Genomic DNA, 19,553 nt, shown 5'->3' on the forward strand with positions numbered 1-19,553 from the left:
CAGCAAGCCGAGAGTTATTTGCGTTAGCGAGACCTATTGCTACTAAACGTAACTTGGACATTAAAGTTATAGGTAGATCTCTCACTAGGCTACTACCTCCATCTTCATAGATAGATAAACATAATTAGGGTTGTAGACGGTATTGCTCGTGTTTAGAGTCTGAGGGGAGTGGGCGGCGGGCGCATGATGCCACGACTTCGGAGGCGGCGCTCTACGATCATGGGGCTGACTGTATTCGACGGCAAGTTGTTATCGCCGCCCGACGCATCCTGCGCGCAATAAAATAACCACGTAAATTGTTGCCTACAGCAAAACTGACGTAGTGTTGTGCTCGATTACCTAAATGAATAATAAAGTGATTCTTCAGTCACTTTCTGGAATTTTTATAACTGCCATAGTGGAAATTTACACGCTACAGTGATGTGACAGTGCTATCTAAGAACAGAAAAATGAATTATTGATGATAACATGTGTTCTGTTATATTGAAGATTTTGCACCGGACTTATGTTGTGGATGCTAATTCTAGTGAATTTTGTGGAATACATTTATGCTAACTCAGACGATAGCTCGAACAGTCACGATGCGGAAAAAGAACCACAGTGCTGCACAGGGGACGGAAATCCCGGGAAAAAGGCGGGTAAGAATGTTTCACGTACATACTTTATAGGCGTTATATTTTGCAAAAGTATATTTTTGTTTATAGGAAATGAAACTATTTTTCCGGATTTAAATCGCGTATATTTGTTTTTTCAAACAAACCGACGTTTCGGGCCCTTTACAGGTCCCATGATCACGGTTGACTGAGGTGGTACAGTCTTCAACCAGTTATGTCTAATATTAATGCAAGCCACCCTATTTTTTCACTATAGTTACAATAGTTATTAATTAAATACCTTATTTTTAATTTTACAAGGAAACATTCCAATTTACGCTACATTAAGTTTTACAAATTATTTTATTGAATGAATTTTTATTAAGTTTAATTTATTATTATTATTAATTATTACTATGTGTAACAATCGCGAAAACCTAAGAACTCCATTATATTTATGTTTCTAAATGAAGTTCATGTTATTTAGTTTGTATTTAATAGTGTTCTAATTGTCTATTATATAATGTAACACCTATACTGAGATATAAAACGTACTATTATGTAAAGACAATAAATATAAGTACGTCCTTAATTGTGTCTTTTAATATGTAGAGCGGCGGGATGTAACTTCTGTGTTATCACTTTTGGTTATATAATGTAATATAATTTAAAATCACTTATAAAGTTACTATATTTTTCTAAGAATTTGCCAACACATATTACTCAAAACAATAATAATAAATTTATCACGTTTAAAAGTTTCCCTTCTATGCAAATGGGTTGAAATCGACAATATTGCCCTATACAAACTATTATTACACATCATTTAAGTACATATTGAATAAAGTGCTGTGATTATAATAAAGATTACTCCACGACAGATTTATATAACTACGAGTAGGTAGGTACATAACATACTCCAATTCATATTAAATTTAAAATAATTTATATGGATTAAGTTTTATTTTAAAGATAATTTGCAGAATCGACAAAAACTATCGATTTTTGTCTTAAATTTCTTTGCGAACAAATTTTATAAATTTTTGTTCACTCCATTTTCTATCTATCTAATAGTAGCAGTAGATCTCCTTGTGAAAGAGTTCGTCCAGAAAAGTACAGCCATCTTACCTATTTCTACTGCTAAGCAGTATAAATTCTAGGTTTGACATTCTTAAATTGTTTTGTTCCAAATAAACGCAATATCATTACAATAAAAAGTCAATAAAATATCTACATAAACTGTCGCCTTTGTAATGCGATTCGAGTGCAACGGTTTTATATGACGACACACGACAATAACAATCTTATTTTATTTAACACATTTATACAATTGCCTCAAAAGACATCGACGACGATCTTGTAATCTTCCTACATTTTGACTTTATAAGCGCATACACAATGCCGCAATTGAAACCAAAATTCAACGACATGCAATTTTGTTTTATGGCTATATACAAAATTAATAAAATATTATCCATTTTAGATGATTTTTTTTAAATTAAATTTGACCAACTTCTGCCGTCTCAATTTGTTTCTTCCGACACAATGAAGTCATCTTTATAAGAAACAGAGTCTTAGCATTAAAAAAATTAGTCAATTTTATTCATTTTGTATGAAAAAATATTTTATGAAATTTGACCAACTTCTGCAGTTCCCTTTTTTTTCGTCCCGTTCAATAAAATGATCCCTTCATGAAAGTGATTCGATCGGCACTAAAAAAATTTTAATCAATTTTATTCAGTTTTATGGATAACTCACGCTTGACCAAAAAAAAGTTACCATGCCAAAATTGTTTTCAAAAAAAAAGATTTTTAAGACACTTTCCTTGTATCTTCTATGGTTTCGGATTTCCCCATACTGTCTCATTTAAAAAAACACACTATATACATACATATACAATATGGTACACAAGAATACGTATAAAAGATTTAGTTTTTATTAATAAGAGTATCATTTGATCGCGCAACAAGACGCTCCTTGTTTCTTTGATACGTTTCATCCTTTAAGTATCGCGTGGTACCATTTACGTACTGGCACATACGTGAGTTACTGTTGCATTTATGATGAAGATCATTCAACACAATATTTTTGTATAAATAACTCACCTATAACAAACTTTTAAATGTACATTTTAAAATCATATTGATATCATACTTATTTCAGTAGCAATAAAGCTCATTGCGAATGAGTTATATTTTGAGTTATATTATGACTGCCACCTCACATATTAATGCCGCCAAGCAGTAATGTGAACATTAATGCGTTTCGGTTTTGAAGGATAAGAATACTGATGAATCGTCGGCTAAATAGAAGAGCTCCTTGTGAAAGCGTTCCTCAAGGGAAGTACTGCCTTACCTATTTCTGTCGCCATTACCGTGTTCCAGTTTTGAAGGGTACGGGTGCTGGTAAATTACATGCACATGGGACTTGTCAACTTATGTCTCAGGGTGTCGGGCGCAGTGGCAGTGCCCCTTAGATCTTTGCGGCACTGCAACTGTCATGGACAGGCGTGAGCTTACTATCAGGTGCACGACTTGTTCGCCCCGTCACTTGATATTATAAAAAAAATCCAAAACCCCGTAACTCCGTTTTTTGGATAAAAGATCCCTTTTTGCTCGTCAATCGCAACATCGGGCAATTAAAGCTTAAAATATAATTTCTAGATCAAGGCTATAATATATAATTATACCTTTATTTTAGTTATAAATAATAGATTATCATATATAATTATTTTTTGTAATTCTGTTTTCTTTGCCTAAAAAAATTCACATTAATTGAGGCACGAGGTAGATGAAGTTAGCCGACGTTACAGGCACAAGGGACTTGTCACCTTAGGTCTTAAGCTGATGGGCCCAGTGGTAGTGATCCTCGGGTCTGTGCGATTAAAGCTTTTGAGCGGCACTGCAACTGTTATGGACAAGCATGTCGCTTACCACTGGGCGCACGACTTGTTCCTCCGGTCACTTGGTATCATAAAAAAATAGATCACTTAAGTTAAGCAAAATACCGTCATTTAAACTATGTATTGTTTGTAAACATCGTTTCCTAATTAGTTACCCAACAAATATCAAGGAAAAGAGCCCTTTTAAACAAAATTCGAGTAAGTACCTTAGTAACTGTTAGACAGTGAATGGTACCATTTAGATTAAATATATCTATAGTTTAAAAAATCTCTATGACTTCAAAACATAATTTTTCTTCACTCTCTTCCTCGTCCTCTGCCGTTCGTTCAAGACACGTACGTTTTACATAATTTCCTAATTTATACAGTGATCAATTTTAAGATATTTTATAAACTGACTATTAAGTGAGCTTTTGTATGGAACAATTATCTAGTAATAAAAGAAATGGCATCAAAGACGCGATTTAATTTCCGCCTCATGACTTCCATAGTTCCTAGCTTCAACTTATTTTAACAGTAACAACAGTTATTTGTACATTATTATCAAGAGTTGATTGAAGTATTTGAAATGTACGGTAATAGGTATTGCCTAACGGGCGACCTCTGCCCCTGAGTTACGATATGGGCGAATTTGACGAATAAACAAAGAGTTATGACGTCACCCAGTTCATTGAAGTTAACCGGCTTTTCCTTCCGTTACTTCAAATTTATTTACAACGATTAATATAAGAATAGCCACCGAGTCAAATTTATATTATAACATTGACCTAGAGATACACTATATAATTATGGTTGAACAAAGAAAAATGTCTAAAAAAATTAAATTAAAACTTGTTAAATTTAGTGGCAGTAGCGTTCTTTGTGAAAGAGTGCGTCCAGGGAAGTACTACCACCTATATCTATTTCTACCGCCAAACTAATGTGAAATTCCAGACAGGTGGGACTTTTCAAGTGACGGGCGTAGCAGCAATGCCCCTCAAATTTAAAGCTCTGTGCGGCATTGCAACTGTTATGGACAGGCGTGTTATTTACTATCAGACGCACGATTTGTTCGTCCTGTCACTTCTTATCACAAAAAATGGATAATTAAGTCTACTATATTGTCTTTATTACCACAATCTTGTTAAGTCTCAGGCACCTTGGCGGCATACATCTGTCGTGGTGCAAAGTCGAATGTAATCAATTACCCATATTTCATTGGACTTCCTGTGCCAATTGACTGATGCCAATGACCTTGATTTCACTTGACAATGTTGCATTAATCTAGACCTCTGAGTCCCCTAGTCAACTTAGTGTCCCGTTTATGTGTAGGCTAAATTGTTATAACCACAGACCACATAAATTTTCTTTCTTCCGTGGTTGTAACATACACTACCTACTCAGTTAATCTTTTCTACAAAGTTATAATTACCTCTAAAGGCCTGTCGACAAATATAAACGATCATAAATGTAATAAAAATTTGTTATATCTAAAATTTATTATACATACATTGTAAAAATAATGTTAAATGGTCAAGACGTGTAGAATTTCCCATAAAGTATGCAGTACGTCACAAAAATATATTTGAAAATAGCTATAACTTCTTTGTTAAATTAAAAACCGACCTCAAAAACTTTGCTTAAACCCGCATTCGTTGGGTTAGTTACCACGGTCGCCTCGACCTAACCTGAAACGCATTTTTTTATGATATCAAGTGACGGGATGATAAAGTCGTGTGCCTCGTGGTAAGCGACACGCCTGTCCATAGCAATTCCAGTGCCACTCAGAGCTTAAAATTGCAAATATCTGAGAGGCACTGACACTGTGCCCGTCCCACAGAGACATAAGTCGACAAGCCCCATGTGCCTGTAGCATACGTTATACGACTGCAGTAGCAGAGCTCCTCACATCTTTACGACTTAATGCTCTGAGTGACACTGCACTATACACCGGCGTGTCGCTTAACAGCAGGTGCACAACTTGTTCATCCCGGCACTTGGTATCATAAAAAACAGAAGTGTAAGTTACAATTATTATTTAAACTTATTATTGAATTTAAATTGGTGAATAATGGAATTGTACTAAATCGAAAATATTTTTACTTTAGTGAGTGTAGCTCTGTAACGAAATTTGAGTACGTAATTCAATTATTCAAAAAAGTATCCCAATCATCAAGCCTTAGAGAACTCGCTTAGGACTGTTGACTCAATTGTTTGGCTCCACTAATGGGTCCAGTAGGATTTTCAAATACACATGGTTCCATTACTTAACACAAGTGGAACCATCAGGATTTGTGAATATTGTTGTCCCCACTGCAGTTGTAAAGATACTGGCCGCACTGATACTTGAAACTAGTAAAATGTAAAAAATCTTTTTTCGTAAAGCGTTTAACATATAATAAGATTTTCTTCAGAAGAAATAGATTACACCAGCCTTCAAAACTAGAACGCAGTAATGCTCACATTACCGCTTGGCGGCAAGAATAGGTAAGGTAGCAGTGCTTCCCTGGACCGACTCTTTTACAGTGAACTCTACTGCTGCTTATGCATATGGAAGTCCTCGTCAAAACCAATGATATATGGCCAAATGCAAGGTAGTTGCTGAACACTGTTAAGGGGTTCCTCTCACGTCTGTCATTAGACCAGCTCCAGGTCACCATAACATTTTATTTTCAATTACATCTACGTGACACGTTTAATTGTAATCGGTTAACGGAAAATGGATAAAATTAAATAAACTGTATTAATATCTAATTTACCATCCTTACAAGACCCTGATGACCCCGATTCAGAACTCTTCGATATTTTTACCGAATCTTTCGATTGGATATCGTTCTCGAATCAAAGGGCGCTTTCCCTGCTATTTAGAACATTCGTGCTAAACGTTAGATTTGAATACAATATCGCTATCCGACAGCGTTTACGGAGTTAGCGAAATAGATTATAATAAAAATGAATATCCTTTTATTATACATTTATAAGACTTCATAGGCCTAAAATATAGGAATGCATTAGTCTTGCATTAAAATAAACTACGTTGTAATAAAAATCCATATTTAAAATAATAAGAGATTTCCATATTACATTCTTGCTTTGTAAACAATAGGACGTTCGGTAACTTTCATTCGATAACTGTGTTCGGAATAACGTTTGTAGCCTTTACCGGTCGAGAAGTTCGAGTAATTGGACGGGTGTGACGTCATTTCGATTCGGTTTCGAATACGACAATTTACGTTCGATTCGGGTGTTGTGAATAATAATGAAAAGAAATCGTACGATCAAATCCAATCGATCGACAACTGAGTTATCGTAAAGTTTTGAATCGAGCCCCAGGTGGAATACTTTCTTCAAATTTGACCACTACTGACACACCCCCTTTCTAACAAAAAAAGAATTATAGAAACCGGTTCCAAAATATCAGAGCAATCGCATGACATTCACAGACAGTAAAATTGATAATCTCCTCCTTTTTTGAATTCGATTAAAAAACAGGAATAATTTATTATTTATGAATTGTTTTTCCGCGTTAGACGATAACTGACCGATATACCCTTTATGTACGGACAATGGCACATCAGACTACACATTTTTGTTCGAAAATCGCCTCCAGTGCAACAAGATACGTCAATGTGTAGCTTGATGTGCTGGCGTGGTACAACCCTCACTTAACAGTTTGATAAACTCATCAACTCTATAACATTATGATATGAGACACAAAAGCATACTACAATATAATTTCGTGAAGTAGCAAGTTTCTACGTGGAAAGTTAAACAAATCATTTTTTTTTCACCACGTTAAAATTTAAGAACAGTCACAAGGATCTGATGATGAGCAGCACAGGAAAACCTGGATCACGGGTGCTATTAGAGCTAAGAACTAACACTAAAATTTTATCTGTTGGGTTTCATACGTACCTAAAGTACCTACGTACCTTTTATTCTTTGCGTGTACAATATAATTTTAAGAATTAAGTACAAATTTCTATTTTAATACGATATAAAAATCCCTTCACAAAATAAGACCTTTAGGAAATGACGAAAAAAAATTAGAAAGACATCTCGGCAGCGGCTGCCGATGCAATTATGCAGTTAATATTTTGGATAAATGTACCTATATCCAGTGCATGATTTTTTAATTTTGATTTTTTAATTTTAATTCAGTTTAATTTAACTTATGATATTCAGACATTCTATTACAAGGATATTTTGATTGCAGTTAAGATATCGCTGTGTTAATCGCCTTTTGGCTTTCGTAAATCACTGCCGACTGTTATCGGATGATCATTTAATAACACGGACGAGGTGGTCCAACTCGTGTGTCGTAAACAATCGAACGACAGATCGGCGTTTCTAAATTAATGGGAAGCATTCGAAACACCCGGCCGGTATTTATTTACGTTGGTCGAGAGGAGATGGGCGGGCGGAGAGATAGCGGGGTCACGTTCCCCAGATAAAAACAAGATAGCTCGACGTCTTCACTGCACGATTGTCTTCGATGACTTCTTCAAATGCTTTATTGTATTCCATTCGAAACTATGGGAAACCCTTCTTTCGTACATCGCATCATTAGGAAACTAAGAGGATATATAAAAAAAGCTAATTTTAACGTCAAATAGAATTTTGTCACATTTCTCGTATATGCCATTTGACTCTTTAACCGATTTCAAAAAAAGGTTTAGGATCGCAAGAAGTCGACTGTATTTTTTGCGATAGCTCCGACATTTATGAACTCATTTCGGTGATTCTTGTTTTTTTAGAAACGGAGTACCTCCGTAGTGTTCTCGTTTCAATTTGAAGAAAATATTCCACCTGTAAATTAGAGGATGGATCCGGTTTATTGGATTTCATCCTAAGTGGATGAAATCCAATTGTCGTCCGAAATTGATTCGTTGACGGTTTTCAATAAAACTTGGCAAAAAGACGTATTTCCAAAAAAGTTTGTTTTATAAAAAAGTTATAATTAATGAAGGTACAATAACATATTTCTTTGTTGTTGAAATGTATTACGTATTATAAAACAATTAGAAGTGTCTACAAGTTGAACTAAAGCAGAATCAAAAACAATATTTGACCAGCTATATTTGAAGTGTTCAATTTTGAAATCCACAAAGTATGTTAAATTTTAAAATTTTGATTATCTGATTTCGTTATATGCACATTTTAGGATTTCGCGATTATTACACACTGGAATAAAATTTTTTCGGATCTTCAAATAAATATACGCGATTTATCGTGTATATGTATTTGTTGCTTCGCACTTGATTATGACTAGATAACAGAAGAGACGCTCGTTAATTTTGAGGCTAAGCCAAAATGTACGGTTTTATTATTTTCCCGACCTTGCCACACGTCCTGAAATTCTTGTTAGCTTGTTAGTTATCCAGGTTCTTTGCACTTGAATGTCGCCAACCTGTTTGGCAGGACGTCACACATGCTTCCACCTCAGCCATTTCACCTGCCGTCCCCATGTCTGGCGTGTTCCGCTTACTTAATCGAATCAGTTGCTTCCGTGGAGGAATGTATTGTTGTTAGCTAGAGCGCCGATAAAGGTTTCAACTTAGTCTATTTACACATTTTGACTAGTAACGATTCACACAGTACATAGGACTCTTGACCTAAACTCACTACTTCAAAAATTAATAAATAAATATTCGACAACATCACATACGTCGCATTTATCCCAAAGTACGTAACTAAAGCACTTGTGTTATGGAAATCGGAAACAACGACGGTACCACTAACACTCAGGCCCGTACAAAATATAGAAAACTTGGTTTTACTACACTGACCCGCCAAGGATCGAACCCGGGACCCTAGAGATGGCGACACCATTAAAACCGGTGTGCAAGCCACTCGACTGCGGAGGTTGTCAATAAACCTCATCGTTTAAAATGTATTATTACTCAATATAATGCAATACAAATATTTTTTATTACACGCTAGGATAAATACAAAATAATACAAAAAATAAAAAGACAGGTACAACAGGCGGCCTTATTGCTACATAGCTATCTCTTCCAGGCAACCTCATCCACTCCAAAGGTACAGGAAAAACTGTGAGATAATAATTAATTGTGGGCGCAACAGAATTCGTATTTAAAACACATATTGCATATACACAAGTGAAACAAAAAAAGAATAGAAAAATAATATTAAAAGTAGTCTAAAACAGATATTCAAAATAATATTAATAAATAAATAACAAAAAAATTCATATGTATTTTTTTACACAAAATGAAGTAGGATTATATAGAACATAATAATAACAACACAGACTATCTAAAACAAGTAAGAATAGGAGAAAATAATAATAATTAGAGTGTAAGATTGAAAATAGATGAGCTTTGAGTAGAGTTTTAAAGGACTCAACAAACTTAGCGCGTCTGATCGATTCAGGCAGAGAATTCCACAGCAAGAAAGAGTAAGAGAAAACCGTAAGGTGTGACTGAGTGTAGTACTATGAAACACGAAACGATCTTTGTGGTAGGGAGGATAGGAGGGATTAAAGAGAACAGAATATAGAAATGATAAAAGGCGAAAGTCCCTTCTACCATGGATGGGCAACCATCCAAGTTTGGATCGGAAGTCTGAGCATGGTCAAATTTACGCAACCCAAAAATGAAATAGTTGTGTAAGACAGACAAGTCTGGATAACAAGCATCCGCATAGTCTACTACTACTAGTCAGAAGGAGTGACTGTGCCAGACTGATTTTAGTCGGAATGGGTAGAAAATTTTCTACACGTCGAAGGGACGTGTAAGCAGCAAACATCGTCCTACTAACCTCGGTAACCTAAGGTTTCCAAGTTAGGCTTTTATCAAAAGTGACCCCAAGGTTCCTAGCGGTATCCCGTATAGGGATTAGAATACCATCGAATAAGATGGGAGGCAATAAGCCCGGGTCTTGATAGGATAAACTCTGAGACCAAACGAGTGACTCCAAGCGAGAATCCCCTCAAGATAGGGATCTTGAGGGGAAGGGGTTACTATTCCTAAGTATATGATTTTTTGCTGTCACTGCAACTCAATCTATGTAAGTTCTAGTCATAGTTTTGATATAACTTTTGGTTACCTTAATGCATTATAGTGCATTAAGTTATGTTGTTACGATCTGTGATCCATTTAAATTATCACGCCACTGGACAAAATTCTATCACTTCCGTAGTATGAAGATAAAAAGATATTGAAGTAACTTCAAAGAATCTTAAAACTGGAAACGTACTTATATATATATAAATAAATGTAAGGGACCCTGTACCTGTATTTAATTTAGAGAATGTTAATTACGTTATCTTAATAGAACGTATATAGTTTAAGTCTTTGGACTTCCAATAAACAAGATTCAACATAGTGGCAAGGACCTTACAGTGTTGACACGAGACACTTGCGTAGGTTTCCCGGGATATTTATTTGCTTTAGCGTGCTCAATCCCCCTCCATAATAAAGGTGAACATTAATTAAGCCAACAAAAATTAATTATAAACATGTGCGAAAATTTCGTTGTCCTATGAGAGTTTAAATACATATTCGAAGAGGATTATACATAATACATATGCATTTTTCTTAATAGTTACAAAATGAAGATGTTTAATAAATCTACTATAATATCCGGGGAATTTATTATTACATATAGCACTGCTATTATAATAGTGTTGTAACTCAAAATATGTGAAATTTAATATTATATGAAAGAAAGAAAGAAAGAAAGAAAATTCATTTATATGCACACCACATATCATTATTGAACGTAAAATTTTATTCTCTACACGTCAAATAAACCGTCGTTAGAATATTGTAAGAAACAATCAAAAGATATCTACATAACTCAAAATGAGACCCACTTTATGTGAGCTAGTTCTGGTCAAAATAATCGATATTCCAAAATATGAAATTATTATTTCCATTTTATTTTTAAATATATTTGGGAAATGGTTTGTGTGTATAATAAACTATAACTTATACTAAATTTTAATGATTTTCTTGCGGAAAGTGAGTAATTCGTTTTTCATCGATTCTGAGAAAGTCCACTTTTTGAGTTAATACACTATTGTATTAACTGTGCGATATATTATATCATATATACGTGTACAATACAATAACGCTTTCAGATTGGCTCGCGTCAGACTAGTCCTAACGGCCTCCTGAAGGCGGTTGCAGGCAGGTTTGAATGTCAAATCCTGTGTACAAATCTGTTTTATGGACCTACGACATTGACCTACCAATAGGTCAATGCCTATAATAAATATTTTTTTGTGTTGTTATGATGTATAATACCACAAATAATATAATACTATACTAGTACCCAATCTCATACAAAGAAATGGCACACTTGTAACTCCGCTTATTCGGACGCTTATTTTGATTCTTAACGCTGATCAATAGACGGTGCCAAGTAAACCTAAGATGCGATTGAAATTATATCCGAAAAGGCCAACAGATGGCGGCTATTATATTTTTGTCAAGGTTATTGCTCTTGTTCAGGCGTTGATTATAATATACAATAACATTTAATAAAAACGCAAAAAAAAGCGCTCAGTCTGTACTTTTAATATTTTAACTTTTTGCTTTCAAGAATAAACAACTTGAAAAATGCTTTTTTGTATGATACGAATGTACAAACAAAAAAGCATACCGTTGAAAAACCTTCAATATGTTATTCTTTTCAACGACAGTTTACTGTTTTCACCACTGTTTAAGTAGCAGTAGTGCTCCTTGTGAAAGAGTTCGTCCGGGGAAGTACTGCCTCCTTACCTATTTCTGCCACCAAGCCGTAATGGGAGCATTACCGCGTTCCGGTTTGGAAGGGTAAGGGTGCTGGTGAAATTACAGGCACATGGGACTTTTCGACTTATGTCTCAGGGTGACGGACGCAGAGGCAGTGCCCCTAAGATTTTTGCGATTTAAACGCAAACTTATTCACTAAATACTATAAAACTTAAAAGATACTATAAAACTTCACATGATACTACAAAATATGAAATAGCAATTTATATAATTGTAAACGAATTTTAATTGAATATTCCTGAAATATTGTTTATATAGTTATTTCTAACAACAACGTTCTTTTTAACCGATTTCTTAACCGACTTCAAAAAAGGAAGCGGCTCTCAATTCGACTGTAGTGGTAACCTCAGTAGTGGTCCCATTTAAATATGAAGAAAATATTCCACCTTTAAGGGTGGCAAACTAGATGAATCCGGTTTCGCCATTTTCCGTAACCGATTTCAATAAAAATTGGCAAATAATCTTATTTCATGAACTTTTGATGTCGGTTTTTTTAGTACTCTGTACTGAGATTATTTTATATATATTTGGTATGATATATATGTATATCCTCTTTCGAGATTCAAATTTCATATTTTTTTATTTTATCCAAGTGTCGTCATCTACAGTTATAATACTAATCTACTTTAAATGAAAAGGTTACTAACAATTTACATGAATCTATGCAGAAATAAAGAAATTCTATTCTATTCTATCTATTTCTCAGGTTTTCGCGATTGCTATACACTGAAATAAAACTGAAATGAAATATTTTGTCGGATCTAAATCGCGTATATTTGTTTTTACAAAATAAACCAACGTTGCGTGCTGACTCAGCCGTGACCATGGGACCTGTAAAAAACCAGGAACGTTGGTTTGTTTGAAAAAACAAATATTCGCGAAAAAAATAGTTTCCTTTTCTAATAGTCTACTATTATATAGTCTTTTATTGTTCTATAATGGTTGCCTTGGTTTCCGATCTAGGACGACTTTCTTGTTTTCTAACAAAAATTAACAATGGAGTAAAGACACACGATGATGCACGGCATCATTAATTATTTCATGGAAATACTAATCAACGTCGATACAGAATAGTTACTGATTACTTCTGTAGCTGAATTCGTCATACATCCCTCTGGTCCAAATCATTATCGAATAAATCGTAATCACCTAAAATCGATACTGTATTTGATTTATCATTTTGATAACGCTCGAACAACACCGATTTGTACCTTGTTTTATATTGCATAATATTCAAATTAATCAAGTCAACACTAACAAATCCCGTCGCGAGTGTAGTTTTTAAAGAACATCGTATTATTTTGACCCCGGGGTCAGGCTGATTTATGGGAAGCATCGGGGCGACCTTCGAGAAAAAACATCGATATTTCTGAATGTGATTATTAGGATATCTAGTTACGGCCCTCACAACAAAGGGTTTTGACGTGGTAGTGAAATAACTACAATAACATTTCCCTGAGTACGTAAATACTAAGTAATGGATGAAATATAATTCTCTTAAGAATCTATACTGCCTCATCTCGAATTCAATTTTTCACTATACGTGTTCTATTTAGTTCAGTCGATATAAAAAAACAATCATTGGTATATGTAAAGTACCCATTGAATGCAGCGGTTGTTTTGTAAAATTTCGAGGTAAGTTGAAAATTTTTAGGAATCTTATCTCAATTTTAGTAAATATTTCTTCCAAAGTGCTTGATTCAACACTATTACACAGTTAGTGCGGAACCAACCAAAGCCATTTGAGGTTGTATCGACTCTTGACAATAAGACTTTGTGCCTAATATGAAGACGTCCCAAGAAAAATTACAAAAAAAATTAACTAAACGTAGCCCCTCGCCGTAAGACAAGTATGATAACTCCATACAAACGTATTAGCGCGTCTAGCATGTATGCACGCGAAGCGCGCGCCTTGTTTGGACGCACACATTCGCATATCTCGCGGCCCACTCGCGTTGCATAGCGCAAGTCGTCACACGTGCATTCGTTATGGTTCGCTTGGTGTTTAAAAAATAACATCAAATAGTTGACGTGTCTATTGTGCTGTTTGTTATAGTTTGAACTAGACTGCCTAAAATTCAGAATTATTCAACATTTTATTTCGATTTCATAATCATACTCGATTATCAAGGTACCAATCCGCGATGCTAGTATAAAAATATTAATACGTAAGACCTACTGCATTTACCAAGGGTTATTTCAATGTAGCACGAAAATACTGTGATGAACACATTAATTTTCTCAAATTGTGGTTATAACATGTAAGTACAACTAAAATCACAATGCAGCAACCCTACGCTTTGTCCGAAGCGTAGGCTTTCACGCGCCGAACAGGCATGACTGCCTCAGTGGCCCAACGGTTACCATGCCGGACTGCCACGCAGAGGTCCCAGGTTCGATTCCCGGGCCGGGAGAAATATTTGTATGACCTACATTTATTTCTCTCGTGAGTTTGGGTGTAATTTGTGGTTGTCTATGTGTCCATGTCTCATGTTGTCTATGTGGTTGTCTACGTGTGTGTGTGTCCATGGCACCCGCGACACAGGGTTTCCCTAGTGCGGGGCTATGTTGAGTGTGTGTGTTATTTTTATTATTATTATGACTTGCCCTACTTAGGTACTCATATTATAGGTACTACGCTCTCGCTCCCACTCGCTTTACCCATGAACACAAATATAAAACTTTTAAAATCTTTTAAAACCGCTTTTAAAATACGATATTTTATAACGTAGTGTATATATACTGTACTTTACGTAAAAACGTTTTAAAAATATACTAATACATTAGTGGGGTTATTATATATTTTTAATGCGACTCAGAACGTGTATTTGCTTGTAAAATTCCTGTTAAATAGTATTCGCCAAATAAGGCTAAAGAAAAGTATGTCAACATTCAAACCACTATTAATAAATACTGCTTGATTTATAAGTGATGTCCTTTTTTAGGCTGATAAGTAGACCATTATGTAACGTGTGGCTGGTACACCCATTCCGCTATTACAAGAAATTCAAGGAAATATCTTTGCTAAGCCTACGCCAAGTTTATTTTTGTGTAGGTACCTTATTAGCTCCTTGTGAAAGAGTTCATCTAAGAAAATACCTTACCTACCTATTTCTGCCACCAAGCAGTAATGTGAGCATTACTGTGTTCCGGTTTTGAAAGGTGGTGGTAAAATTACAGGCACATGGAAATTTAAAATTTTGAGTGGAACAGCAACTGCTAAGGACAGGAGTGTCGCTTAACACCAGGCGCACGACAAGTTCGTCCCGTCACTTAGTACCATAAAAAAAAAAGAACTTGAATTACATAATACATACATAATTTAAAATTATTAAAACAAGAAATAAGATTTTTTTATACTAGACTATACGTATATTTGAATAGAAATGTAATTATAATTACCTACCTATAAATTTGCAATTCATAATAATAATCGCAATTACTGGTAATAACACTAAAAATACATGGATTGTAATAAAATGTAAAGGTAACTTAATTACCTTGCTCAATTCTAGATATTTTTATTGCGTCTAAACTATGAAGTTCAAAATTATAATCACAATAATAAAAAATCATGAACACTAAATTTACTGTAGTTACAAATATTTGCCCTGGTTATTTTTTTCCAATTAAGTAAATAAATAAAATAATAGACAAATAAATAGACAACATCATTCACGTTGCTCCGATCCCAAAGTAAGTAACTAAAGCAGTGTTACGGACGTCGGAAACAACGAGACGGTATCACAAACACCCAGACCGAAGACAATATAGAAAAGTTTGTTTTCTACGTTGACCGATCGAGCCTGAGACCTCAGAGATGACGCCATATAAACCGGTGTGCAAGCCACTCGACCACGGAGATCGTCATATTCAGTTTGGTATTTAGTTTAGTAGCAGTAGAGCTCCTTGTGAAGGAGTTCGTCGAGGGTAGTACTGCACCTCACCTCACCTATTTCTGCTGCCAAGCAGTAATGTCAGCAATACTGTGTTCCGGTTTTGAAGGGTAAGGGTACTGGTGAATTTACAGGCACGTGGGACTTGTCAACTTACGTATCAGGGTGACTGACACACACTGGTAGAGGCTCACGGTGTCTATTATCAAGCTATCACTCCACAATTACCCGAGCTACCGGTACGGAATGTCTCAATTAATACTAAATAGGTCATTCCACTATAGATAGCATTCTTATATTGAGCGAAATTCAATTAAAAAGATATCAAACTCGATGGGTAAGTCCTGCACGCCATTACTCTACCAATACATTTCTTCAATTCGCTAAATACAACAATAAATCTAGCAAAAGTTCGTTGTTTAAATAGTTTTAAGCGTGGGGCTTGGATCAAATCAAAAAGACACTAAAGGCAAAACATCCGAACTCACTATTTACATACACTATTTACGTAGCTTGCATGCCTATACCAACATTTTCATATAGGTACACAGCTTAATTGCAATATGAAAACTGTTTATTCATAAAAAATAACATTAAAACCATAAATATTTTGTGATGTAATTGCAGATATTTAAAGACGCTCCGCATATTAGACCTTAAAAGGATATACAAGGTATAATCATTAAGTGTACCCAGGTGATTATTCCGAAAATATAAGAGATATTAAAAACCTTTAAACTGATGTCCAAACTACATTACCTAACGACTGAACACCACCAATAACTTTTTTTACTTCTACACATTTAATGGCATTCATTGAAAGGCTTTAGTTGGCCGACTTCAAGAGGTAACAATAAGTTTACGGATAACGACTACAAATAAAGTTAACTGCTACCAATAAAGTAATAAAACTATCTTTTAATTGAATAGAAACAAAGTAATGTACAGTTTTAAGTAAGTACATAATTTTAAGTCCAAGGCAGTTGTTCGAAACTTAAGTCTCTACGAATGTCATATTAAATGTATGGAAATGTTTAATTTCATTTTTAAAAACATTATTGATGTGGTTTTCCTAATTAGGTAACGTAGTTTCGATACCAATTTAAGGGGTTTTGATATCTCTTATATTTACGGAATAATTGCCTGGGTACACTTAATGATTACACCCTGTATAAGGAGTGGTATTTTCCTACATTCCACATGAGAGGTGCCTACGCTAATTACGATGGTTACGGCACTATGCCGCAAATACTCGCGTGTTTCTATAATAGAGGTAATTTTAAAGATAGAATTTGCTGCGATGCGCGACGTGCTCGACAATAATTCACCTAGCAATCACTTCTTAAAAGTCATGCAGGGTTTGAAGCTCATTAAAAATGAAACTTGTAGTACGTGCAAAAATGAATATAAAATCGTTGTCCTGTCAATTAAATTTACCAAATATTGATTGCAAAAGTTTAAGTTACTTACTATCTCCAACTATGTCCACAAATGGTCCAAAGTCAAGCATTAAAAAAACTAGGAACATCACAAATCTAAAAATAAAATGGTATCACTTACCCTGTGTACGATCAGAAATATCATAATTTTTTTCCAAAACTTTATCCACAATTCTAAATCTCTGACCTACAAATTATTGTCACAAAAATTGTGACAATTGCACTTCACGTCCATAATGTTCAATTATATAGTATTTCTGACCGCATCATAATAAGTTACTTTGCAGCAGCGGCAGAGCGCAGCAAAGTTTTCGCCTTGCTATGTCACTCCGCCCTCAAAACTCCGTTAAGAGTACCCGCTATAACAAGTGTGTACGAAAGTTCCAATCGAATAGCCATTATGAATAGATTGCAATAATTATCTTCAATTAGAGTAGGTACTTGAGCTATCAGTAGGTCTGATCGGAATATACGCGAGTACATAAAAAAGGAAGGAAAATAATCCTGACTTCTGAAGCTTCTAATCTAGTTAAAGGTATTGAACACAGAGAAGAAGGTACCACAGTGCCCACATAGTTCGCATCTCACGCCAACTGCCAGCCCTTTTTACAAAGATCGGCGATCGTACCATTAGGCCTTTTGCCGTCTTTACAATAGATGCCAGTGGGTTCGAGGGCAATGGGTATTTTGGTTCTGATAAAGACCTGGAGGATGATGTTATTGAGTGCAGCGTGTCAAGATATTGCTGGTCGTATGCATAAGAGACCATGGTTATCAAACTCGTCAACAACATCGCCACACAATTAGTAATTTAATATACTAATATATTCTATTATCTTCGACTCTTTTTTGCATGTGAAATAAGATTGCTGAAATAGATTCATAATAAAAGCATTCTAAACGGCTAAGGCCAGGTGTTCATTTTCTTTACAAGGGTACCCTTAGTCGACGAGTGTATGAAAGCAATAATGAGGTATGATTATCATTAATATCAGGTTTCTTACCACGGTATGACTTCTTTTTATTTTCTCGATATTTCGGAACGGTTGCACGCTCCATGGTCACCGGTTGACTGGACGGCGACAGATGACAGCTTTAAGAGCAGACATATTATCTGTCTACCCTCTTGCGCTGTCGACGACTACCTTCATCGCGATTTGTTGTAGCGTTACCATTGTCACTCACTTTTTTCACACAAACCACACTCACTATATCCACACGCGAAACTGAACTCGAGGTGTTTTTGTTTTTAGTACTGCACACACTAAGGACCGGATTCTATGCACTGGACAGTTTAAAACCATCATCACGGTTAAATGTTTTGTACTTCGTGATCTCGATGGGTTCTCGTACCAACCGTGGTGTGTAGTGATGTTCTGTCGAGAGTACCTGGGGGTTATGCAACTCGATCCAGTGGTTAGTGTCAATCTGTGTGAGATGTTGTGCTATAGACGACTTCTGTGCATCATTGTTTTTTACTGTTCGGGTGTGTTCCTTCATACTATCGACAATTGTTCGTTTAGTCTGACCGATATACGAGCTCCCACAACTGCAGTACACTTTATAGACACCCGGTGTTTGTAAAGGAAGGTGGTCTTTTGGTGAACGTTACATTTTTCCTATTTTGGTTAAGGGGGTGAAAACAGTTTTTATGAAAACTTCCTTAGCAACCTGGCTATTTTATCTGTCACCCCTTGTACATAGGGCAGACTGGTAGTCTCTGTACGTCAATTTGCTTCTTCCTTTTGTGTATTGATTTAAATGTTTTTATTTTGTATCCATTCTGTCGCAAAACCGTCTTAACGTGCTCCTGTTCCTGTGGTAGGTGGTGTGCATCACAAAGATCATAAGCTCTTTTGGATAATGACCTGACGACCGAATGTAGGTGTTTTGGGTGATGATGTGAAGTGGCATGTAAATATTTGTCCGTGTGAGTGTGTTTCGCAAGTGAACTTCATTTT

At 35.3% G+C, this 19,553-nt stretch overlaps 1 protein-coding gene across 1 annotated transcript in view; it reads left to right on the plus strand.

Annotated features, from left to right (window-relative positions):
* Nucleotides 1-259: 259 nt before the first annotated feature.
* LOC113232968 (tyrosine-protein kinase transmembrane receptor Ror-like) overlaps nt 260-19,553 on the plus strand; it is a 36,518-nt gene continuing 17,224 nt past the window's right edge. The window contains exon 1 of the mRNA XM_026467894.1: nt 260-638. Within this exon, the coding sequence (XP_026323679.1) occupies nt 549-638 (90 nt within the window). The 5' untranslated portion in view covers nt 260-548. The remainder of the gene's footprint in view (nt 639-19,553) is intronic.

The sequence above is a fragment of the Hyposmocoma kahamanoa genome, unplaced genomic scaffold (assembly GCF_003589595.1).
Source record: "Hyposmocoma kahamanoa isolate Upper Pololo Valley unplaced genomic scaffold, ASM358959v1 102, whole genome shotgun sequence".
NCBI lineage: Eukaryota > Metazoa > Arthropoda > Insecta > Lepidoptera > Cosmopterigidae > Hyposmocoma > Hyposmocoma kahamanoa.